At 36.9% G+C, this 26,101-nt stretch overlaps 1 protein-coding gene across 1 annotated transcript; it reads left to right on the top strand.

Moving 5' to 3' along the window:
• Nucleotides 1–1,538: 1,538 nt before the first annotated feature.
• LOC131986119 (forkhead box protein O1-A-like) lies at nt 1,539–25,670 on the top strand. The gene is made up of 4 exons (XM_059350920.1): nt 1,539–2,305; nt 19,215–19,406; nt 21,747–22,921; nt 23,986–25,670. Exons 1-3 carry the CDS (start codon nt 1,748–1,750, stop codon nt 22,902–22,904), a joined length of 1,908 nt encoding a protein of 635 aa, XP_059206903.1. The 5' UTR covers nt 1,539–1,747; the 3' UTR covers nt 22,905–22,921; nt 23,986–25,670.
• The last annotated feature ends 431 nt before the right edge of the window (nt 25,671–26,101 follow it).

Genomic DNA, 26,101 nt, shown 5'->3' with positions numbered 1-26,101 from the left:
CCCGCAGCAATCTATTGTCCGAGAACGTGTGGAAAATGAGAGCTTGACAGTTGAGAGTGCCTCATTTCCACATTTTGTTCACTTTTCCTTAAACACATGATTGGCATGATAAGATTTTGGCAACACTTTCATAATTGTAGATGCGTATAAAGTACAGAAAAGTGTTTTTGTGTGGAAAGACACCTGGTTCTGCTCAGAAATATCTTATATGCAAATGGTCCACTAGATGGCACCACTGATAGCTATAAATATAATATAAAGTCCCAACAAAGTAGAAAACTAGATATTTCAACAAAAATACTGCAATGCTATGTTTGACAAAACTATAACTGAAGTGTCAACATTGTGTTAAGTAAAAGATCGTGTTTCTAATATCAAAATCAAAATTAACTGTCCAAAAACGCCTAAATTGTTAATCAAAACAAGGATATTTTAGGAAACAATCCACAAGACGACATATACATGTCACTCTTCTAAAAAATAACACATGTATTTTAAATAATACTATTGAAACCACCACGGGCAAGTTTAATATTCAGGAAAAAAAACAGTTCTGTGGTGATCAGATGGACACTGTCTCTTAAAGAGGGAGTGTGCATGTTTCTCTGCCAATATGGTGCATTTAGGTGCCATCAGGTTGCGTATGAATTAATTTAGCCAAGATTTTGCAAAGACTGGTAAACAGGATAGTGACAGAAAAGCAGCAATAACGATTGATCACTTTTATAATATGGTTGTAAATCTGGTGTTAATAACTGGAACATCTATAATAACAGCAATAATTATTTTTATTAGAGCTTTTTTCATTAATAGCTTAACAAAGATATGTAGCTAATTGTAGCAAATTGTTATTGTAGAAACTATGAAACAGACATTATTGTTGAAATTTGAACATTCCAAATGTCTTTGAATGGACCATAGGTTTCCATAAAAAAAAAAATATATATATATATATATATATATAAATCGTTGAATATGTATAACATGTGGAGACCCAATTTATTCAATGCTTGGAGGGCACTTGGAAAAGTGCTGTATATATAAATTTAATTTTATTCCAGTTTTTTTAAAATTCTATTTTATTCCAGTTTTTTTTAATTATCAGAGAAATTCAACTTGCTTTTTTTTCCTTTTTTATGATTTATGTCATAACTGTGTTATTCTGCACAAAATACATTTTTGAATTGTTCCCACTGAACTGAGTCCATAGAGTTGCATGACTTTTTGCGATATTGCAGTGAAATATAATGCCACAGTGAGTGAAATGTTAAAAGAGTAAAACCTGTACCAGCTCATTGGGGTTCAGATGGTTTATGGTTGCCTAAATAATGATCTTCTTTCAAATTCGAAAGAAATAAACTGCACTTATGGTATAATGCGCATTTAATTTAGCCACGATAGCCAAACGAAGAGCACTTGAATGCACCGTCAAGTAGTGAAACCCAGAAGTCGGAGCCTGTGAGTGGGCCGTGAAGGCAGCATCAGACTATGAGCGCTTGTCATTAGTGACAGAGCGGCAGACTTGAGAGTTGCAACTAATCGGTGCAGGATGGTGTGAACTTCACTGAAGACTTTAAACTTTAAACGACTCTGACTTTTTAATTCACAAACTTATCTTGTCTGGCTCAGAGCCGGAATTGGAACATTTTTATTTTTTTAATTTTTTTTAGCCTTTAACTTTTTCTGTCATTTTTGATATTTGTTTTTTTATGTGACTGTCTGTGTGACAGTAAGGTTTGACTCAAACATGGCTGAGGCACAACAGCCGCAACAGCCGGTCGAAATAGACCCGGAATTCGAGCCTCTCTCCCGGCCGCGTTCTTGCACCTGGCCGCTCCCCCGGCCGGAGCTCAGCGACCCGGCCGGCTCCAACACCTCCTCCCCGGCGCCGTCGGTGCAGCAGGAGCCGGGAGGCAACGCTGAGTTCATCAGCAACCTCAGCCTGTTGGAGGAGGACTATGAAGAGTATGCGGAGCAGAAACCGGCTTTTCCCTGCAGCGAGCCACATCACCACCAGCACCATCATCACCACCATGCTCTTCATCAGCTCCCTGGTCCGCAGCTGCCTCCTCAGCAACAGGTGCCTCCTCCTCCCCCCGGGGTCGCACCTCTGCACGGCCAGAGGAAAAGCAGCTCGTCCCGTCGCAACGCCTGGGGGAACATGTCCTACGCTGACCTGATCACCAAGGCCATAGACAGCTCAGCTGAGAAGAGACTGACCCTGTCTCAGATTTACGACTGGATGGTCAAGAATGTGCCTTACTTCAAGGATAAAGGGGACAGCAACAGCTCCGCGGGCTGGAAGGTGAGTGTTTAAATGCATCTATAAGTATCCAGGTGAACTAGGATGAACTTGTTTGATGGATCAGATGATAAATATACATTTCTCACCTTAAGGCATTGTGATGGATGCAGGTGCAGGTCCCCCAATCTAAGCAGTCCCACAAAAACCGACGACACAGCATTGTTTTTCAACTTTTTAAATTAGGTTTATGTAAAAAATTTAAATATTATTACATGCACAACTCATTATGAGGCATAACTCTATGAGCTAATAACATAACAGCACAAAAATGCCACTTTTCTTTCTCATAAATGTAATCTTATTACTGTAATTTGCCATCATTAGATAGAATGATACATATCAGTTTGTTGAATTGCATATTGTTCCATTCTTCCTGTCTAACATCTGCAACATCTGCACTATTAATTGTGTTGTCTATGCACTTTGTGCCTCTTGCTTGCTATAAAAGATTATTATTATATATAAAAATTAGTAGTAGTATTTATATAGCACATTTCATACCCAAAGTGCTTTGGAAATGAACGGAAACAAATTGCAAATGATAAAAAACTTTTTTTTTAAAAGCATGCAAAAACAGAGCAAAACAATTTAAAACAATAGAACAAACACAAAAATAATAATAAAAAAGGAAAATAAATTAAAAGCAATGGTTTAAAGATGGGTTTTTAGAGCCCTACAGATATATCAGTTGACAGATATATTGGCCTATCAAAGGCATATCTGTGTAGGAGTTTATGCTGTCCAATACTCTTTTTGCACAATATATGATGTTTATTTAGCTAATTATTGGCTGACAATGTAATATATTGTCTGTATGATTTATAACAATGTTAAATATTATTTAATAAAGTTTAATGTTTGAGAAAATAGCTCTCTGGGCTGTAAAATCGGTCCATAATCCACATCAAAGCTAAAAGAATTGCTATATCAGCCACCATATCGATTATCGCTGAAATCTGTATTTGTCTCAAAAATGCCTTATCAGTAAGGCTCTCTTATCTGTCTTTAGCTTGGATTTAAACATGGGCAGTGTTTAAAATACACCACAATATAACAATATATTGAATTGTAACCCCTTAATCATGATACTCATTGCTAACACACAACCCTGTTTGATTGACAAGAATAATTAGCAGTTTTCAGACACACCTGTTCCTCTCTGAGTGGGAACAGTCTATACAGTATTACCACAAAACATACTGACTCACGGTCTGTGCAGCATTTCCACAGTCATGGAAAACTACAGCTACAGTCCTGAAATGTAACAAAGCTGCTCTCTCTGGCCTGGAAATGTATTGGAAATATTTAGCACAAGGGAAAAGCAGTAGCCTAAAGCCTGTGCAAACATGCTAATCCAGGTCTTAATTATGTCTCGCCGGGTGAGGAAGTTACTCAGCCAGAAATTGACTTCCTATAGGAAAAAGAAAGACAGAAAAGAAACTCTAATGCACGCAGAATTTGAGTCCAATTCATATTTCAGCCTCGCAGCCTTTCCTGCCTTCTTGTAATTTGAAGTTATGTCAGGAAATACCTTTGTGAACCTCAATCAAATATAGTTTCCATTGTTTAAAACCCCCAGCTTGATTCCATAATGACTTATGGCTCCACTAAACCTCCCTTTCCTCCTTTTCTTAGTCTTTCTGCAGTTCTTCAACGACACTTTTGTTCCACACATATACATAAATATATATATATACAGTTCGGTGGGTACTCAGTGGGCTGGTGAGAATGCAGTGAGGTTTTTTGCCGGTGTGGAGTAAAATGTTCCCCCGACAATAACAGGAGGTGACACAAACAGCTCAATCAGTGTTGGGGAGTGTGTCAGAGGGGAAGGGGCTTGGGAGAAGGGAATGTTGGGAACAACGTCAAACATCCTCCATCGCTGAGCCGTGCGCTCATATCTTTGTGTCCCTGTCTTCTAGAGTTTCCTCAGCGGATGCTACCGCTTGGAGAAAGGGATCGCTGCTCTTTATCCTGTCGCTTCCTTCTCTGCCCTCTCTCAGGCCTTCTGTTTGTTCAAGTGGAGCTCAGACAGTTTTTAGCTGAACTTTCAGTGCAGAGATGTCTAAATAATGGGCGCATAGGTGTTTTACTTATTCTTGAGTTTTTGATAAACCTTGAGAAACTTAACAAAAGCTGCAACAATCAACAACATCTCACTAGTTGAACCACATCACAGTGTCTTTGACTTGTCACAATGTAACTATACTTCACTCTGCTTTCCTTCAGTTTTTATTCAGAAAAGTGAACAAAAAAACCCCAACAACAGCATGGATTATACTTTTTTTTGTAGTTTAATTTAAAAAAAAAAAAAATGATATATATATATTATTTTTTTGAAAAAATTAAACTACAAAAAAAAACTAATAACTGTACTTCACTCTGCTTTCCTTCATTTTTTATTCAGAAAAGTGAACAAAAAAACCCAACAACAGCATAGATTATACTTTTTGTTGTAGTTTAATTAAAAAAAAAATATATATATATTATTTAAAAAAAAAATTAAACTACAAAAAAAAACTAATAACTATACTTCACTCTGCTTTCCTTCATTTTTTATTCAGAAAAGTGAACAAAAAACCCCAACAACAGCATAGATTATACTTTTTTTTGTAGTTTAATTTAAAAAAATAAATTATATATATATAGTTTTATTATTTTAAGTAACCATTTCACCTACAGTTTTAACAACACTGTAAAAAAAGAATTTTAAAAAACTTAAAAAGTATGTCAAACACTTACCGTGCAATAACAGTAAGTCACTTTGCAGATCATTTCTTTCAAAATAAGCATTATATACAGTTAATATCTGTATTTAAAAAAAATAAATCTGTAGAAGAACTGTTTTGGTTTTTACTTTACTATGATGGTTATTTATTTATTTATTTACTTATTTATTTACAATTTCTTTTGGCATTTTTTTCCCATTAAATTGAAAGTTTTACTGTAAAAAAACAAAACAGCAAGCTGCCCTAATTTTTTACAGATAATAATATGATGTGTATTTATATGTATTCACATAATTCAGCGTCATTTAAAACCTATAATGTTCCATTATATTAATTTACAGATTTCAACTTTTATTTTATAGTTAATATTTGTAATATAAGTAATTTGCCATTTTTAATGAAAAAATACAGTACATTTCTGGAAGATTTTTTTTTTTTTTTTTTTAACAGTGTAGTTTTGCTGTAGCCACTCTTTTCATTGTGTGCCCTCCAACGAAGCAGCAAATGCCTCAATAACAATAGCACTGGCCTGTTTATCTTTAATATTAAATCAACACATCTCCACCTCAACCTCTGCATTCCAAAATGTTGGCATGCTTCGCTGGGCCTTGGAGCCACCGGCTTATAGTTATTTTTACACTTTCCTGTTAAAAAAACACGGCGGTCCCCCCCACAATGAACTATGATGCATTTCCTGCAGAGTGGATGGAAAACAGTGCCATGTGTTAACATCCCCACCCTGCAAAACACGAGGGTCAGGGCTGGAAAAAAAGAGGAGGGACCAAGAGGAGAGACCATACATGGATCATGTTTGTGCATCTAATTCTATGTGAAGTCATTTTATTCCATTTCAGAGCTCCAGCCACGTGCTAAAACACATCACCAGCCTTGTTTTTGAATAATGTATTGACTTTACAAATGCATGCCCTGATTGTCACGAATGATAGAGATCAGCCGGAGACCTCATGGTGGGTGGAGGGCGTTGAGTTTGAACTTTTAAACGGCTCCACCTAGAAAACTGACAGTGGGTGGAGGGCAAGACGAGGGCGACGATGCTGCTGCCGCTGCAGCGAGGGCTTCCTGTCTCTCTCATGTCGTGGAGTTTTCCCTCTAAAAATGTTTGGTAATCTCGATGCCTTAACCAGAGGAAGAGAGGGCCCCTGCCAACTGGGAGCACTGGTTCCCCTGGGTCCTTGGGGGGTCTGTGAGTGGTAGTGTGCCACCGTTACTATCTACTGGTATACTGGTACTGGCACTGTTTTTCTCACTGAACTGTGACCTTGTATAATGGAACAGGAAGTAGCAGCTCTGGCGCAGATAATCTGAGGTGTTCATTTCAAAATATGTTCAAAGGATTTTAGCAAAAACTTCTGTAACGCTTTATATTAAGGTCCTTGTAATAAACATTAATTAACAAGTAATAAGGCCCTTGTAAGTCCTTACAAGATGCTTATTAACATTATTGTGTGTTTATAAGCTTATATAAGTGTTAATATTGGCATTACAAACACCCATGACCCACCCATTATGTCTTTGCCATGCCTTTATTAATCTTATTTTGTTTGCTTATTGATATTAAAATATACTTTATTGCTCATCTATTATAAGTTAACTATAAGTTAACTATGCTTTTTGCAACTACCGGATCTAAAGCGAGAACAATGCCTTATTACTTGTTAATTAATGGTTATTAAGGACCTTATTATAAAGCGTTACCAAAACTTCTTAAAGGTTATAAAAGCTATTGGTTTGTACGGCTGCACGGATATGAGGCAGTTTGGGTTTTTATGCACCAGTGCTTTATGAATAAATATACAGGTTTGCGTGTATTAATCTGTGCAATCACTGTGCAGAGATTTAACAAAGGTGTCAATAAGTCCAATACATAAGAAACCAGTAGCCTGTTGATTGTGCTGTCTGTTGCAGGTGTGTGGGTCTTCATTTTAGTTTTAGTAGTTAGTTAGTGGTTTCATCAGACTGGAGGCTACAGTGACTTACTACTCTGGAGAAAGATCTCAGTAAATATCTCTGCAACACATAGACTCTATGACATAACGCCAACACATCACTTCTTCACATTCTGTTGATAATGTTGGTTCATTTTTAATTCTTACAGACCTTAAATGGTCCCCTGAGGATAAATCCCAGTGACATTTTCTTCTCTAGAATCGACATGAGATCCTGGTTTACAGTGACAGTTTGGTACTTGAATTGTAGGGGATCAGTTAACTTTTCATCTTCTGCTATTATCATCTTAGCTTGTGTTTAGTTTCTAATAACTGTAGAAAATGTCTGTATTCTTGGCATAGACTGTAAAGTATAAAATATGGATGTCCTCTCTGATGGTACCCATCAGTTTCTGATATCGATGTTAAATTTAGTTATCAAGCTTTTAAATTTAGTTGGAGATTCTTTTAAGCATGTGCTTGCTGACAATAAAGACAATATATATGACTTATTCATTCAATTAACATTTAGCTGCTTTTTAGGAAACATAAATAGGGTTTGGAGAAGTAATGTGCTTTAAGGCGAGGTTAGAGCAGCTTTTTACCCTCCGATGGCAAGTATCGGTTCAAAGCCCATACAACTCCGTCAATTGATAGCTGATGTTAGCTAGCTGAGAAGTTAATTACCTGTCCGCATCATCCACAAGTCCGACGTGCCTTCTTTTCAAATATTCATGCATGACCGACATGCTCCTGTGATTTGCAAGGTACGCTTTACAAATCTTCCAGCAAATCCTCTTTGCAGGGTTTAGGGTGTTGCTTTCAGTCACTTTTTTGGCACGCGTAAATCTCAGCAAAGATAATAATGGTGTAAAATGGCTCTCTTGTCAGAAATACTGCTCTAGAAAACTGCATCAGGTCCACGCACAGCATTAAGAAAAACATGCAATGATGTAACTGACTAATTATCGTCGACTATGTTAGTCTGCAACTAATTTTGTCATCGATTTTTGTCGACAATGTCAATGAATCGTTGCACCCCTACTGTAAACATGTTTATTTCTGCTTTAAAGTTGGACACTTAAACATGCGGTCTATGAGGATTTACACAAGTGGTCATTTGAGAAACTGCAGTTTTTCCACACTTTTACTTTACATTTTCCAGCTTTGGAAGTTGCAGCTTGATGCAAACATGCTAATTTAAGATGCTGCATCTGGTTATCACAATACTTGTTAAATATCTGCAAGTTAGAAGTGTTGCAAGCATGTTAACATGCTGACATTAGCATCTAGCTCAAAGCAGCACTGAGCCCAAGTATAGCATCACAGAGCGGCTAGTGGGGCTATACACTATTTAAAGGAAAATCTATTTTTATTTTTAGCATTTTTTTGTTGAGTAAAGGGTCCAGCTTTAAACAAATCAGCTGTTAAATGTTGGTTTGTGAACTCTGTGTGGGAACACAGGCCAAACAAGTTGTAACTAAAGAAAGATGAATAACTGCCAGCTATTTGTCTTGGGATCACAAGGTTAAACAGGGAGGCCTTCCCTTAACGTAAGAGGCCCACTGAAAGCTCCAAGTAACCCCATGAATAAAGGGAGTCTCGGGGCAGGGGCTTTTTAAAGAGGACCGACCGTGCCTTGAGGGAAGGAGGGGAGCCGTCAGCTGACTGGCTGGATGTGGGCTGAGGCCTGTGTACAGTCTGCTGCCTACACATGTGAGTCTAAGGAATCTGTGGCATGTGGGTTCCTGCATTGTCCTCCAGTCCTGCGCAGGATAATAATCCCCCTCTATGTTATGCTCACAAAAGGAACCTGGCCTCAAATCCATTATGCAAAATATAAAGGACATGGGTGCAGAGGGAGGCGAAGGAATATGGTGTGAAGAAAGAGCAACAGGATCAGCAGTAATTGAGATTAGTGTCCAAAAGCAGTTGGCCTTTTTACCCTGTAAGTATTAAAAAAAAAAAGTGTGTCACTCTTAAGATTATCCTGAGAAAGATTGGAGATCAAGTTTCTAATCGGCTTAGTAGCAAATGTAGATATTAGATTAAAAAGTGGGTTTTTTTCATCATGTGGGGATGTTTAGTTGACTGTCGTTCTCATTTTTCCCCTCTTTGTTTATCTACAGCTGAGCTCCGAACACAAAGCTCCCCGTTCCTTTTCATAGTCCCACTTTGAAGCCATTGCAGAAGTAGGTCACTCAGTTTGATGCTCAGTCTTAATGAAGTAGCCTGCATTGTGCCTGGAGCCATAAAGAGGCGTTAGGGTCCCCGCACTGAGCTGGAGGGTTCTTCTTCTTCTTCTGTAGCGGTGCTCGCCTGTTTACCGCCCTGTAACAGAAAGCACAGGTCCCACGCTCGCTTTCAACTTCCTGGGTCCGCAAGGAGGGGGGGAGGGAGCACCGGAAGACACTGTCAGGAAGTGGCTTGTCCTTGTACAGTAATCTCTGCAAACACTCTGCGCTCTTATTCACTTATCTGACTGCTTTGTAGTGGTAGTAATATGATAGAACTTACTAAAGATAACAGCTCTGATTGACTGCTAATTATTTGCACTCCGCTTAACCATCACACAGGAAATGACAAAGAAGCAATGTGTTGACTATAAACTTATAGGTCAAGCAGGGTCAACTCTTGTCTCAGAAGATTAACAACCTTTCTTTTTTTTGAATAAGTGTTTTTTTTTTCATGTAGCAGCTGGAGACATAGCTGCTGTTAATTGAATAGCCTTTGTGTCTGTATACATTTTAATTTGTCAGGAATTATCTTGTTGCACAACCTTATTGTAATAATATCAACATGTTTTTTATTTTATTTTAGTTGGTTTAACGTGGAAATATAAATTATTGATATTTAGGGCAATAATGTAAGTTAGCACAACAAAGGAAGCCAGTTGTCTGCTCAAAAACAAGTTTGTGAGTTGTTGTTACTTATATCTTTAAGTTGGGGTTCACAACGAGGGACAATAGTTCTGCTAACTCTTATTTCTTTGTTGTGAAATTCGGTCATTAGCGAAAGCTAGCGGCTAACTGATGCTAGCGGCTAACTGATGCTAGCCGCGCTGCTTGTTACAGCTACAAGAGTAGCCATTAGCGTATCAATGCTAACTCAAAATTGTGATCGCATTGCAGAAGTTAGCAGAAGTAAGGATTAAAAGTTATTACAATGTAAAATTATAAGTTTGTGTCTGTATACATTTTAATTTGTCAGGAATTATCTTGTTGCACAACCTTATTGTAATAATATCAACATGTTTTTTATTTTATTTTACAAAATTAATTAAATCTCTGACAGTCCTTTGATGGACCATAGGTTAGGAAAGTTTCTGTTAGAAAAAGTAACCAAAATGAAGCTCAAAATTGTAATATTTCTGTCAAATTCACTTTATTCTACATGTCTCATAATGTCAATTATAAACTGTTATGAATAACTAGATCCTGTTAAAAACATTACATTCTGCTCCTCAGAGACACGGTGAAGCCATGCTTGATTCTGCTGAGACGACCGGTCACGTGACAAATATTCACTGAAAATCTGTTTACACAGAGCTGAGAGGAGAGGACAGGAGAAGTTGTAAAAATGCAAATAGTTCATTATGTATAATATGTGGAGACCCATTACTTTTCTTCAATATTCATGACACTTGTGGGCACTTGGAAAAGTGTTATACATGAATTCCATTTTATTATTTTAAATATGTAGCAGAGAAATTGAACTTGTGTTTTTTATTTCTTATTTTTTTATGCGTTCTGTCATAACTGTTATTCTGCACATAAGACATTTTTTCATTGCTCACACTTCTAGTAATGATTCCATAGAGCTGCAGGACTTATATATTTTATATATTGCAGTGACATACAAGGCCACAGTGAGTAAATGTACAAAGAGCCAAACTTAGGGTTGTGTTTCTATTTTTCTCTGCAGTCTCTCATCACTAACTAAATATCAGGCCCATCAATGATATAAAACTGAGTTAGTGGAGTAGCATCTGGCCTCCAGCAGTCGGTCTCCTGGGGGATCCTCTGTCCTGTCTGTGGTCGTGTCTGGTGTATGTATGTAAAACCTTTAGACCAGTTGCAAGTGAGGCCACTTTCTCTGCGGCTGCACCTGTCCCTGCAACGGGGCTTTGTTTGTTTACTTATCCTGCGACCGTTACTGCAGGCCTCATGCTCCACTACACAAGAAACAGCAGCTGTGTCAATTCGATTGTTTTTAAGTCCAGGAGGAGGAGTCACTTCGTGCAGCAGTTTGTCTTGTTGATATCGATCACGGATCATTTAGAGATCTCTGGTTATGAGTTGTAAGATGGAGGATGACTCAATGATTTAACAGAGGTTTCTGATCTGGGTAGCAGCAGGTGGACTCGGTTTGTTGAGAGACGACTGCTTTTTTTTTTTTTTTATAACTTTCTTTTTATTGTTTCTCCCTTAAAGCAGTGTAGAACATTATACATACAAGTAAAAAAAAAAAAAAAAAACTAACATCAAAAAAGGAACATGTTGGATCATTATATTTCTACAGTTAGATCCTGTATTAGTGTCACTGTGATAGTCCTTGCCCTGTCGTTTTTATGTATTCTGTCCATTTCTCCCATTTCCGGCAGCATTGATCCTCTTGAATCCTTATTTTATGAGTCATTTGTTCCATAATGTGTATTTCGTCCATTATTTTCATCCAATCTTCTTGTGTTGGTGGGTCTGTCTTGTACCACCTTCTCGTGATTGCCTTTTTGCAGGCTACTAGCATAATTTTTATTATGTACCTGTCGTCTTTTAATACAACATTACCCATCGAGGCGACTGCTTTTTGCTACACTGAATTTGCAGCATGCTGTTCAACTTGTTGCATTTTTTGAAGATAAACTGAAAATAGATTTTCAGGCATGTCAGGCATCTCTGCACCAGTATGATATATTCTTCAGTGTTGAGCCAGTTGGTTCCAGATAATATGTTACACCATTTAAGTCAAAATCAAACAAATATCAATATATAAAATAAATAGATAGACCTATTGAATAAATCCTGAAATTAATAAATAAGGATATTTTTTTCTTTCAAAAGACAACTCTTATTTATTTAAGGAGACTATTATTTCATAATGTCTCATAGTCTCATGAAATAAATAAATGTGCCATTATAAAATAAATGTCCCCTGATAAATATACATAGTCCTTTGAGAAATTTACATGTATATGTTTGTTTATTTATATATTTCTTTAGCACATGAAAAAGACTGATAAGAAGAATCTAAAGAGGGTTTTTTTTCGTTACAAAGCAAGGAATGATGCAAAATTAATTTTGAAAATGAATTTTAAGCACAAGAAATGAAGTGACATGACACAATACAATATATCTGTCCTCAAAACAAGATATTTTTAAAATTATATTACTGCTGAGATATGCTGTTTGTAATGCATCTTCACTGTTGTACAAGCTTGTGTTGCATCACTGCTCTAGCTGGTAATAAATCTTCACCCTCTTAGATATGTATGTCACTTACAGGCCTCCATAATCTGTGCCTGGGAACGTGTCTGGTAGCCATGGAAGCTCAAAGAAGAGTATATAGACTTCTTAAAGCCCCGCATTCACATGCAGCTACAGGTGCACATATTTTAGGACTTCAAAGTAAAAAACGAGGGCTGTAACAATATGTTTTATAAAGAAGTGCAGCAACAATGAAACATATAGGCCACCTTGGGTCGGGCTTTAAGAGACATAATGTGTGAATGGGGCACCGCCTGAACTATTGAGGCAGGGGAGTTCTTTTGTCCTCTTTGGGCTGAGGTGAGGTCTGTCTGAGACGAGGATTATCCCCGCCGGAGTAGAGAATTCCCCTTCCCCAGGGCCCAGTCATGCAGTCCATGATCTATTGTGGGCGCTAATCAGAGGCTGCAGACATTTGCATATCAGTGATTTCAGCCATGTGCAAGCAAGAAGATGTCGTTGGGTTTGTGGAATATGGTTCACAGTCTGAGTCTGTGCAGCACACTGCTCAGATCTCAGGTCCTCCGCTAATGACTCATTTCCTGTCTTCGGTTACAGATTGAGATCATGTAAAAAAGGGGAGAAAAGGTCATGAATTAGATGAATACGAGTCAGATTGAGCAATGCATTTGTAGAGCATGCAGTGAGCTCTCCAGTCTGCAGCAGGATGTCCTCTGCTCCGACACAGGAAGCCTTATTTAAAGGGGAACTTCAGTATTTTTCAACCTGGATCATTTCTGTCTAAGGTCCCTTTCACATATAAAGTCTGGTGGACTTGATGCGATTCATCGGTGAAGTTTCAACATTGTTGCATTTTTAATTTAGTTTGGTTTGCTTCCACCTCCACCAAGCATTGTAAACAAATGTCCTTCGTCTGTTGGACACATACGTGGGGGAAAGAGCTGACACTTTTTTGATGCAAGTCACAGATTTTATATGTTGTTGGCTGAGTTTTTTCACTTTTATGCAGCATTGATCTGCTGTACGATTGATTCCATTAGCCACCATTCTGTCGCTAAATAACTTGAAGACTTCGTTGCTTTTGTGTGTCTGACCGTATTTCAATAAGAATCTTTACTTAATCATTAGACCACGTCTGTCCACGAGACATTTTTCAAGCCTGCTACTACTTTGTTTGCCCAAATTCACCCCAGAATGCTCTGTGTTTTGGTTCTCTTCCTTCCACTGGTTTGAGTTGTTTGAGCATTCCCACCAGCAAAAACCAAAAGGACTATACAACAAAATGCGCCAGAGTTTGTTCCAAGCGGACCAAACAGCTCAGGTATGAAAGCCCCCTTAGTAACTAACTTGGACAACAATATTTAAAGTTGGTCCAATGTTGAGCCAGAGCGCCGCAGCCAGCAGCCGTGAAATAGGCTGCAATCAAATCCACAGTGCAATTAATTTAGATAGATTAATTTTTACTCATTAATTCAGTTATTAATGCAGATATCCTGTTATCCTTTCCCGTGCACTGATGTACAGTAACTTTAGTGAGGAATATTATAACACGCAGGTCTCTCCGCTCTCCACTGTTAGAACAGCATGAAAAAGTGCTTCAGTATTGGATTTTCTTATCCTCTTTTGTTGGCAGTCGTCATCGAGGTCAAATTAGTCACTGCAGATCCTATAGGGTCTGCCAGGCGCAGTCTATGGGCCGGGGTGTTAGGATTCATTTATAGCATAACTAGCCACAACTACAGCATGCCCTTATTCAACAAAGGTAGTCTTTTAGAGCTGCACAAATGGTTGTTTTTTAATTTAATTCAATCATGCACAAACACGAACCATTGAAAACATTTTAGTTAATGTTAGCGGTGATTTATGTACTCTCCAATTCCTTCTCATGTTTATGAGTCACCTCTCACAGGATTTCAGAACAATACTTTGCCATGTTTCTGTAATAATGTCACAAACTTTATGTTCAATCTGAACCTTTCAGTGGCAAAACAAGCACTTTTAATGGAAGTACATTTAAGGTGCACATGAATGCAGCCAGTTTCATGACACTCAATATTGGACCAATTCAAAAAATGGTTGGAATAACTATATTTAGTTGGGTTTTTTTAAACTTTAATATGATGGTAAGTGTTTGGCAACTTTTGCAGCTAGACTTTTTACCCTTTTTGTCTGTAAGAAAACATAAAGTTGTTTTAATTTTATGTTTAGCAATATGATATGTGTTTTTTGGTATTTCTTACATAGAATTGACTAAATAAAAACATCTAGTTTTGAATAACATTGCAGTCATTTTCATGACACTCAATACTGGACCAATTAAAAAAAATTTTGGTCCCATTAGTCACTTCGACACAAACATGCACTGCAAAAAAGCCAACTTGTATTTTTTGGCCTAAAACAGTGATTTAAGTTGGTTTAACGTGGAAATATAAATTATTGACATTTAGGGCAATTATGTAAGTTAGCACAACAAAGGAAGCCAGTTGTCTGCTCAAAAACAAGTTGGTGAGTTGTTGTTATTTATATCTTTAAGTTGGGGTTCAAAACAAGGGACAATAGTTCTGATAACTCTTATTTCTTTGTTGTGAAATGCAGGAAAGCGGTGAAATTCGGTCATTAGCGAAAGCTAGCGGCTAACCGATGCTAGCGGCTAACTGATGCTAGCGGCGCTGCTTGTTACAGCTACAAGAGTAGCCATTAGCGTATCAATGCTAACTCAAAATTGTGGTCGCAACATTAGCTGACATTTCATAGCGGCGTTACAATCGTTCCAATTCAGCACATTGCAGAAGTTAGCAGAAGTAAGGAAAAGTTATGTAAAATTATAAGTTAGTACAGTTGAGTTGACAAAAATCTGAATTCAGAGTTGAGCAAACTCAAAAACAAAACTTAAAATATTTAGTTTAATTGTCCAACTTAAAATTTTATCGAAGTTTGTTGCCTTGAAATTTTGAGTTCACCCAACTTTTCTTTTTTTGCAGTGTGGGAAAATAGGATCCAGGTTTAAAAACGCAGCTAAGTTTCCTTTTAAAAGTCAGTGTAAGAGAAAGAAGCCCTCCATGTGGGGATGGGGGGTTGGGAGGGCAGACAGAGCGACCCAGCAGCACGCCACATCTGATGCCTCGACTCCTCTCCCTGCTCCTGCTTCATCCAACCTGTTTGCACGTCTCTGTCAGCGCCGGCTGAGGAGCTCGTGTTAAACACAGAGTGAACTCAGTGACCCCGAGCTCTGCAGGCAAAAACATCTCACTCTGTCACCCTCCCCGTCCTCGCTTCGAACTCTGTAACCTCCCCCTGCTTTCTTTCTTAGGAAGATTTCTCATTCATGCACAGCCGACTGCCTCCACTCTTAAGATCGGGCTTCACAAAGCTGCTGTTGATGTGTGGTTTGAGCTTCAGTGCCTTGGTATCGTTCAAAACAATACTCTCAGTATTTTTACATTTTTCTGTGTCATTCTGGTCTTGGCTTTGCAGATAAATAAAAAAAATATTGTGTTTATTTTATTGCATTATAGAGCTACCCTCAATATGAACTGCGTCATATTATTATGCTAGAATATAAGTCACATGATACGATAAATATTTAACTTTTTGACATTTTATATCCAGAGAGACGGTCAAACAGTACATGTGTGTCCTGTGTGACCGTCTCTCTGGTGCACAACCATCTTTCTTTTACCGCAGGAGGCGCCTCTTGGTTCTTTTTAGAGTTCATAACATAGCATTACAGAAAATGGGCTGAATGAGGCTTTAGGTGTATATATGTTAGCACAAGGACAAATGTGACCACATACAAAAAAAAACTGAGCAAGTTGGTTAAGTAAAACAGCCTTATTCATAAGAGTTTTTAAAAAAAAATCTACTCTTGCCAGTGGAAGGGTGGGATAGAGCTGTGCAGATCAAACATGCTGTAAATCACAGGAAACACATGGTTAGGGCTTAATAAAGTCATAAAGGCAAATATCTTCAAAAGCAAGTATTTAACCCTTTGAACGTTTTCTTTAAAAGATCACCCAAAAAAAAACACTGCTTGTTGAAGAAAGAATCTGTAAAAACAGGCATTATGGTTGAAATTTGATCTTTCCGACAGTCTTTGAACTAATCATAGGTTACAAAAGGTTCCTTTAGAAAAAGTAGCCAAAACGAAGGTTAAAATTGTGATATTTCTGTCAAAATCACTTTATTCTCATTTAAATTATCGCTAAAAATAAAGCATTTGCACTTACTAGATCCTGTTAAAACATAACATTTTGCTGTTCAGCAACACTGTGAAGCCATGATTGATTCTGCTGAGACGATATTTGTCACGTGACAAATATTTACCGAAAATCAGCTTACACAGAAAAGAGGAGCGAACAGGAGAGGTTGTAGAAATGAACAGCAGGTGGAAACCAATTTTTTTTTTCCAATATTCATGACACTTCAATTGAATTTTATTCCAATTTAAAAGGAAAAAAAAAAGTTTTTAATGATTTATGTCATTGCACAAAAGACATTTTTGAGTTGTTCCCACTTCTAGCCATGATTGTGCTGATTCCACAGAGCTGCAGGACTTATACACTGCAGTGAAATATAAGGCCACAGTGAGTAAAATGTAAAATGAGCAAATAAATCCTTGAAACAGCTTGCTGGGGTCAGAGGGCTCAAGTGATAATAATGCATTTTAACATCAGGTTCTTGTGAACACAAAATGTGTTCAGTTGTGTTGTTGAGCATTTAGACAAATATTCAGTAACAGATACTGTACACCAGCCGTACTGACATCTGTCTTGCAACAGTACCAAATATTTATTTAGTGTAGAATTAATGACACCACAGATCCCATCCCTCCCGCATTCCCTCGTGCCAAAGTAACTAATGTCTTTTCTGGAGAGTGTGAAGAGGGAGTGGAAAAGGCTCAGTAGACATAATATTGTCGACGGAGGATATGGACATCTGCACACTTCCTGTTCATCTGCTGGGTTTGACATCATACTCAACTAGCAGCTTCTTCTCCATTCAGTATGAAAAATGGCAAACATTTCCTCTGCAGCAGCACACTGCAAAAAAAGAAAAGAAAAGTTGGGTGAACTCAAAATTTCAAGGCAACAAACTTAATGACTTGATAAAATTTTAAGTTGACAATTAAACTAAACATCTATTTTAAGTTTTGTTTTTGAGTTTGCTCAACTCTGAATTTCTCTGGCACGATTGTAAAGCCGCTATGAAATGTCAACTAATGTTGCGACCACTATTTTGAGTTAGCATTGATACGCTAATGGCTACTCTTGTAGCTGTAACAAGCAGCGCCGCTAGCATCAGTTAGCCGCTAGCATCAATTAGCCGCTAGCTTTCGCTAATGACCAAATTTCACAACAAAGAAATAAGAGTTAGCAGAACTATTGTCCCTTGTTTTGAACCCCAACTTAAAGATATAAGTAACAACAACTCACACACTTGTTTTTGAGCAGACAACTGGCTTCCTTTGTTGTGCTAACTTACATTATTGCCCTAAATGTCAGTAATTCATATTTCCAAGTTTTACCAAATTAAATCACTGTTTTAGGCCAAAAAATACAAGTTGGCTGACTCACAATTGCTTTTTTTTTGCACCAGACGGTCTGTATTCAATGTTTAAAAACACTTTTAAATGCACAAGAACATTTTATAAGTAAAATGACTTTTTCCCACTATTAAAAAAACATTTTTTAAAGAATTAATCCTGTTGTGGAATCAAAATAATGCCCAATTGTAGACTCCACATAACTGCCCTATAAATACATTTTAAAAATAGTAAAAAAAAAAAACAACAGTAAAATGTCACCTACCATGGAATAACAGTAAATAACTGTTATTATTAGTTTATTTGACAGATGATTCATTTCAAAAATATGGATAATATACTGTAAATATCTGTATTAATAAATAAATATATCTGTAGAATAATATTTTTTTACGTTAATATGACGCAACTCTTTTTTTTTTTTACCCATTTTTAATTATTTCTTGTCAAGTTTTTTTTATTAAAAAATAAATTAACATTTAAAGTTTTACTGTCAGAAAACAGTAATTAGCCTTAATTTTACATTCAGCAATATGATGTGTAGTTTTTATATTTTTACATATTCACAAAATAAAAAATATATAATGTCCCATTATATTAATTTGCAGATTCCATCTACCATTTTATGGTTAATATTTGTAATAGATTTAAAAAAAAAAATGTTTTTAGTATTTGCACTAAATGAGAAAAACTGTTAAATATTACAGTGCATTTCTGGATTTTTTTTTCATTTATTAATTTTTTTGGTAACACCTACAGAAACCATCATTTAAAAATGGTAAACAGATAGTTTATTAATGTTTAATCATCATTTATAAACCATTTATAGGCCTTTTAGAATGGTAAATACATCATTTCTTACTGTTTAACTAACTAAATAATTTATAAATGACAAATAGATGGTATATTAATGTAAATGTATAATTAATTTACCAATGACAAACAATTAAATCATAATTAATAGTTTTTTAATACTTTTAGTTGCACTGATTATAACATTTTTAACACCATATTTAGTATATTAATGATTTTGAAATGATTCATATACCTTTAAGAAATTGGTTGAAACCATTTAAAGATTAAATATGTATAGCATTTTGTAAATTGTTAATAATTGGTTTATAAACCATTTATAAACATTACTTAGTTGGTTATTGTAAAGTGTTACCATTTTTTTTAAATTTATTTTTTATTTTTTTTACAGTGTGCAAGTCTGCAAATAACTTTTTTCACTTTCTTCCCATCCAGAACTCCATCAGACACAACCTGTCCCTGCACAGCCGCTTTGTGCGCATTCAGAACGAAGGAACAGGAAAAAGCTCCTGGTGGATGCTGAACCCGGAGGGGGGGAAGAGTGGGAAGTCACCTCGACGCAGAGCTGTGTCCATGGATAACAACAGCAAGTTTGCCAAGAGCAGAGGAAGGGCCACAAAGAAAAAGGTACAGTCCCCCTTTTTTATTAACACTATACTCACAATTACAATATTGTTACTGTGCTGTTATTTGCTGGGAGTTAGATGAGAAGAACAGTACCACTCTCATCCAAAATGTAAAAACAATAATCTATAATTTTACAGGAGGTGATGCTTGTGGAATCTTGGCTAGATGCAAAAAGTCACTAGCCATATTTTAATTCACTTATTTTTTAAACATATTTTGAAGTGTCACACTAGAAATGCTGTACTGAAATGTAAAAAATGGCCATAAAACAACCTATTTTGTACAAAAAAAGTTGTTATGCTTGCTTCAGCAAATGTACTAAATGGGATTTAGAAACAAGGACAGCAGCTATATTTAATTTAGACAACTAAAATAAAGATCCAACTGAAAAAAATCAATATCAGATTAGGTGTATGTTATATTTTTATGCGGTAATCTATGCTCTCTTCAAAATGACCAGATTTCTATGATGAAAACAATAATATTACCTCACAGAACACAGGAGTTGCTGCCTCTGTCGCTCTGTTAGTTTGTGTTATTGTATGACTTTGGTGTTTTTAAATGGTTACTTCAGATTCTCCAAAGACACACAAGAACACAAACCAACTTACTTACTGATCTAGGCAGCGGTGAACTAGAAATTCAAGGTAAATGTACTGTTTTTGTCAATGGAGTCCGGTGCCTTTAAAGCAACCATAGAAGGGTACAACAGCGACAGTTTCTCCCACACTCAAAAACAGCAAACTGGGTGTCTGTTACCTTCTCCTTAGTCTAACATGTAGCTTCTACTAAATAAAAGATGTTTTGTGATTGAACAGTTTTAAAACATGTAGTTTTAGCATAAAATGCAACACTTTAAAATTTACTAGAATACTTTATGTTAAAACAACCTAATTAAATTGCTCAATATAATACTCTTTAAAAAATATTTATTTCCTGAATAATTACTATTATGTTCATTTTCATATGATGAAGGTAATCTTTTAGGCTAAACCACTTCAATCTAACTGTTTTGTTGGCTCAGCACAATTAATTCATGTACTTCACTATTTTAAAAAGTAGTTGTAACTACCCTATTAAATAAAGTAACTCTTAATAATGTCATACACGTTTCAATGGCCCAAGAAAATTACGTTAGTATGTTACAATTACCCTTACAAATCTAGTTAGACTGACCCCTGGTAATTAAGTAACAGTAACACAAACACATCATGTTGACCCAACATATTTACTTTTTGTTCACTCAACAAAACTGTTTCTTGCTGAATTAAAGCATTTTATTTAGGTGGAAATTATTTCCATAATTTTGTTTTGTTCTGGGAACAAGTTATTTTTTTGAGTGCATGAAATGCCTTTGCCAATAAAAAAGTCTATTGCAAATTTTGTCATGTGTGGACAGATCCAGGCTAGCAGTTTCCCCATTCCCAGTACAATAACTGGTTGCTGATGGTAACTTTGGATGTGAGAGAGGTGCTGGTGGAGTGGTGGAGGCAGCCTGTGAAGAAAATGCAACAATTTGCCCTCCAGAGTGCCCTTAAAATTGAGAAAACATGAAAAGCTAGTAACTTTTCTGCACGCTGTTGCCCCTCGTATGCAGCTGGTGCACTGTTGTTGTGGTTTTCCACCAATGGAGAGTGGTGCTGATGTTCTCATCTTTAGAGATAACAAGTCGACCTAGTCCTGTCATTTTTACGTCAATTAGTCAATATTACGCTGGCAATATCTGTGGCAGCATGTTTGATGTTTTTTGTTGTATAACTTTTTATTTGAAGAAAAACAAAACAGCACATACATGTTGCTCTACATCTTGTAAACATGTCAAGTCTTTTCATCAAAACATAAAAAGAAAGAAATGGTTTTAAAAAATAAGAATAAATAAAAAGAATATAGATAAAATCAAAATCACATCCTTGCAAACGCATTGAAACTCTATCACAATACTCTTACAAAGACATACTTATACCTAAATTGACAGGCAACTTGAAAAACAGAAAAAAATAAAATAAAGATAATAATGATAATTCGAAAATCATAATAACAGCCTTAATAATAGTGAGTTTATCTGCCCCATGTAAACCTCCCTTCATTATTAGTTATTAGTTTAGTTATTAGTTTATTATTAAGATCCCCATTAGCTGCAGCAAAGCCACAGCTATTCTTCCTGGGGTCCAACAGTATCAAATATACAGTTAAAAACACAAAACTTATTAACTTATTAAAATTATTCACATATTAATCCATATTACACACATTTTTTACATATATGTATACATCATTATGTACCACTCTTCATCCATGTTTTCTTCTCTGTTCGATGTTTTAATGTTTCTCTGTCTTTAGATGGCGCTACAGGAAGGTGTTGAGGGAGGAAGCAGCCCTGGTTCCCAGTACTCCAACTGGTTGGGAAGCCCAAATTCCCACAGTAACGAGGACTTCGAAGCCTGGAGCTCCTTTCGGACGCGCACCAGCTCTGACGCCAGCACGCTGAGCGGCTGCCACTCCCCGTTCCCTCCTGAGCAGGACGACCTGGGAGAGCCCGACAGCCACATGATGTACCCCGGAGCAGCGGGGACCAAGATAACCTCCACGCTGCCCAGCCTGTCCGAGGTAGCGGGGTCCATGGGCCAACACGGCTCAGAGAACGTCATGGAGAGCCTGCTGGATAACCTGAACCTGCTGTCTCCTAAAACCCCACAGCTGGGCTCCGACTCCTCACATTCACCAAACGCTGCCATGCTTCAGAGCGGTCCCTACAGCTCCGCCGGCTTGAGCCCACACCCACAGAAAGACTACCGTAAGTGCATGTACAGCCAGGTGAGGATGAACTCCCTGTCCCCTGCACCCATGCAGACTCTTCCAGAGACAAAGCCGGGCTTCGGGGCTTATGAGAATCATTACATCTGCCCAGCTGGCCTCCTCAAAGAGCTGCTGACCTCCGATGCAGAGACCAGCAGGGACACTCAGGGGTCTCAGGTCGGGAGGGGAGGTTGCCCGTTGCCCTCTTACAACCGCAGGAGCCACATGGGGGGTCATAATGGATTAAAAATGATGAATCTTCCTCAGAGTCACCCAGTTCCTCATGTAAACCCACAAGCTATACATAGCCAGGGTTCTTCAAGCTCACAGGATTTGAATAGCTGTAACCTGATCCCCCTGACTAGTCTGACTAGTCTTTCAGGGGCCCCTCCTCGAATGACCAGCCTGAGGACATGCATGCAGCCGCAACGTGGACACCCAGCACACACTAACGCTGTTCCAACAAACTACAGAGGCAACAACGGCTACAGGGAACTGAACTCGGTTCACCCGCACAGTCACCATCAGGAGCGGCTGCCCAGCGACCTGGACAATGTGTCCATTGAGAGGTTTGAGTGTGACATGGAGACTGTCCTCCATGACACTCTGATGGATGGCGGGGCGCTGGACTTTAACTTTGACCCCGCGACTGGGTTTACCCAGAGGGTGAAGACCACCACACATAGCTGGGTATCAGGCTAAGACACAATGTGGAGCAGGTGAGACTGATTTATAATCCTCTGAACCCCAATAAGCTGTTTCAGGGCGTTTTTTGCTCTTTTTTTTTTTTACAATTTACTCACTGTGGCCTTGTATTTCACTGCAATATATAAAATATATAAGTCCTGCAGCTCTATGGAATCATTACTAGAACTGAGAGCAATGAAAAAATGTCTTATGTGCAGAAAAACAGTTATGACAGAACGCATAAAAAAATAAGAAATAAAAAACACAAGTTCAATTTCTCTGCTACATATTTAAAATAATAATAATAAAATGGAATTGATGTATAACACTTTTCCAAGTGCCCACAAGTGTCATGAATATTGAAGAAAAGTAATGGGTCTCCACATGCTATACATAATGAACTATTTGCATTTTTACAACTTCTCCTGTCCTCTCCTCTCAGCTCTGTGTAAACAGATTTTCAGTGAATATTTGTCACGTGACAATCAGCACAATCATGGCTAGAAGTAGGAACAACTGGAAATGTCTTTTATGCAGAGAAATACAGTTATAATGACACAAGTTGAATTTCTCTGATAAATACATTTATTCAAATTTGATTCAAATTGAATTTAAATACAACAAGTGTCCCGAATACTGGAAAAAAAATTGGGTCTCCACATGCTATACATATTGAACTATTTGCATTTTTACAACCTCTCCTGTCCTCTCCTCTCTGCTCTGTGTAAACAGATTTTCAGTGAATATTTGTAACGTGACCGTTCGTCTCAGCAGAATCAATCATAGCTTCACAGTGTTGCTGAGGAGCAGAATTTAGTTTGTTTTGAGTTAGACATTTTGACAGAAATATCAAAATTTGAAGCTTCGTTTTGGTTACTTTTTGTAACAGAAACCTTCATAAACTATAACCCATTTAAGGACTGTCAGAAAGTTAAAATTTCGATGATAATGTCTGTTTTTACAGTTTCTTTTTCAACGATAAACGGTGTATTTTTGCATATCTTTTACAGAAAACATACATGTTAATCCTGCACATAAAAAGTCCTGCTTATGTCCGTGTCTCTCTTCCTTAAACATTTTCCTTTCTTCCTCACAGGTTTTTTCTCAGCATCATGCCGCTGCTTGCCTCCATTCAAAGGGTGAAAAACTGCCACTGAAGCACCCCGTCACACTCCACAGAGCCCCGGACATAAAGCTGTGTCATAAATGTGCAGAGCTTGACCTGCAGTGCCTGTTATTACTTTATATTTAACAGAGTTAAAGTTTATGATTCAGACCCGGATACTGAAATAAGACACAGTTGAGTAAATTAGCAACCTGGTCTCACAGAAATCCGTGAAATAGCCACGGATTTCGCTTAACTCAAAATCCGTGGAATAGCCACGGAATCGCTCAAATTTCCGTGAAACTGACACGGATTTCGCTACAATGCAAGTTAATGACAGTCATATCCCGTGGCTATTGGTTTGTTCCAAGTCACGTGACTTTCAAGGTCCCGGCGATCAGAACAAAAAACATGGCGGACAGTTCTCTCATTTTTAGTGAAAAATCAATATTTTGACTTAGTTTCTGCATAAAGATGGATTTTGATCACATTTCTAGCGAGAAATATATGTTTTATTTTCTAAATATTCACTCAGTGAATGTACATAATCACTTTGTATGTTGGAATAGCCACGGGATATGACTGTCATTAACTTGCATTGTAGCGAAATCCGTGTCAGTTTCACGGAAATTTGAGCGAATCCGTGGCTATTCCACGGATTTTGAGTTAAGCGAAATCCGTGGCTATTTCACGGATTTCTGTGAGACCATGTTGTAAATTAGTCTGTGTCACCTGTCAAAAACTGGAATTATGTATATATCTGTTTATTTTTGCTGAGTCGTGTTTGTATGAAGATATACAGTGTACTCCATAAGACAGAACACAGTGTCTTATGTGAGTGCCTCACAAAAAAAGGCTTGAGTCATTTCTCTGTATGACTGTATGATGTGTGGCCAGTCTGACATCAGGCCAACTCTGCACAACCACCTTTTGTTTTAAGACTGGACTTTTTAACAACAACTCAGTTATAAGTTGGGGTTTGACCCTCACTCTCTTGAGATGATGGAAGAATTGCTTGCCATCCAGTGAAAGGATCAAGTTTTTGTGTCTTTTCGGGCCAAATCAGCAGCATATATTTAGTGAGATAACAGTTTGGATAAATACTTCCACAGTTTATATTTCATATTTCCTCACCATAAGATGATTAAATAGATTAGAGATCGGAAGACTGGCTGAAATGATCAGTTATTCATATTTCGGATGAAGGTATTTATTTATGTTTTAATTATTACTGTAGATTTTTTTGTTTTGAGATTTTTATGCTTGGAAAATGTGTACCTATGCTGTGTACAATGTATATACTGTATTTGAGTTTTTTTTGTTACATCAAACTAAGATGTAGGAAGGAAATTAAAGACACAAAATTTCATATTTTAGTCTATATCCATCTGAAATAATGTCGGGAAGCGAACGGTTTGGTAATTTGGATTTTTTTTTGTGGGGTTGTATGAGGTATTTATCCATAGTCAGTGTTTTACTGTGTCACTATTACTTTACAGGGGTTTTCTTTCTTTTTTTCAAGTGCAAATGCAACAAAAAGTAAATCACTTTTATTTTTATGTCAAATATTAACCTTAAAATGAAAGTTGAAATCTGTAAATTAATATAATGGGGCATTATAGATTTTTTTAACAGTATTATTAAATTGACTAATGGTCATTAAATTATGGTGAATGTTAAAAAATACAAAAAACACACATCACATTGCTGAATGTAAAATTAAGACAATTTTCTTTTGTATTTTTGACAATTAAACTTTACATTTTAATGTAAAATTTGTTTAAATCTTTTTCTTTCTTTTTTTTTTTTTACATGGAATTCACTGTAATTTGACCATTAAGCAATTTAATTATACTGTAAAAAGGAAAAGAAAAATCTAAAATGTCCCGTTATATTAATTTACAGATTTCAACTTTTTTATACTGTTAATATTTGTAATAAAATAAATGTTCTTTTTTTTTATGGCATTTGCACCTAATGTAGAAAGAAACGAGAAGCATTATATATAATAATACAGTAAATATCTAGAAGATCTTTTTTTTTTTTTTACAGTGTACCTCAAACAACCTTGTTACAAAAATCCCAAACTATCCCTTTCATGGTGTTT

Source organism: Centropristis striata, chromosome 15, assembly GCF_030273125.1.
Source record: "Centropristis striata isolate RG_2023a ecotype Rhode Island chromosome 15, C.striata_1.0, whole genome shotgun sequence".
NCBI lineage: Eukaryota > Metazoa > Chordata > Actinopteri > Perciformes > Serranidae > Centropristis > Centropristis striata.
This window is presented reverse-complemented; position numbering and strand designations above follow the sequence as displayed.

Coding starts and splice junctions, on each gene's coding strand:
- LOC131986119 (XM_059350920.1), top strand. CDS start 1,748: ATGGCTGAGGCACAACAGCCGCAACAGCCGGTCGAAATAGACCCGGAA. Junction 2,306..19,214: donor ACAGCTCCGCGGGCTGGAAG/GTGAGTGTTTAA, acceptor CTTCCCATCCAG/AACTCCATCAGACACAACCT. Junction 19,407..21,746: donor GAAGGGCCACAAAGAAAAAG/GTACAGTCCCCC, acceptor CTCTGTCTTTAG/ATGGCGCTACAGGAAGGTGT.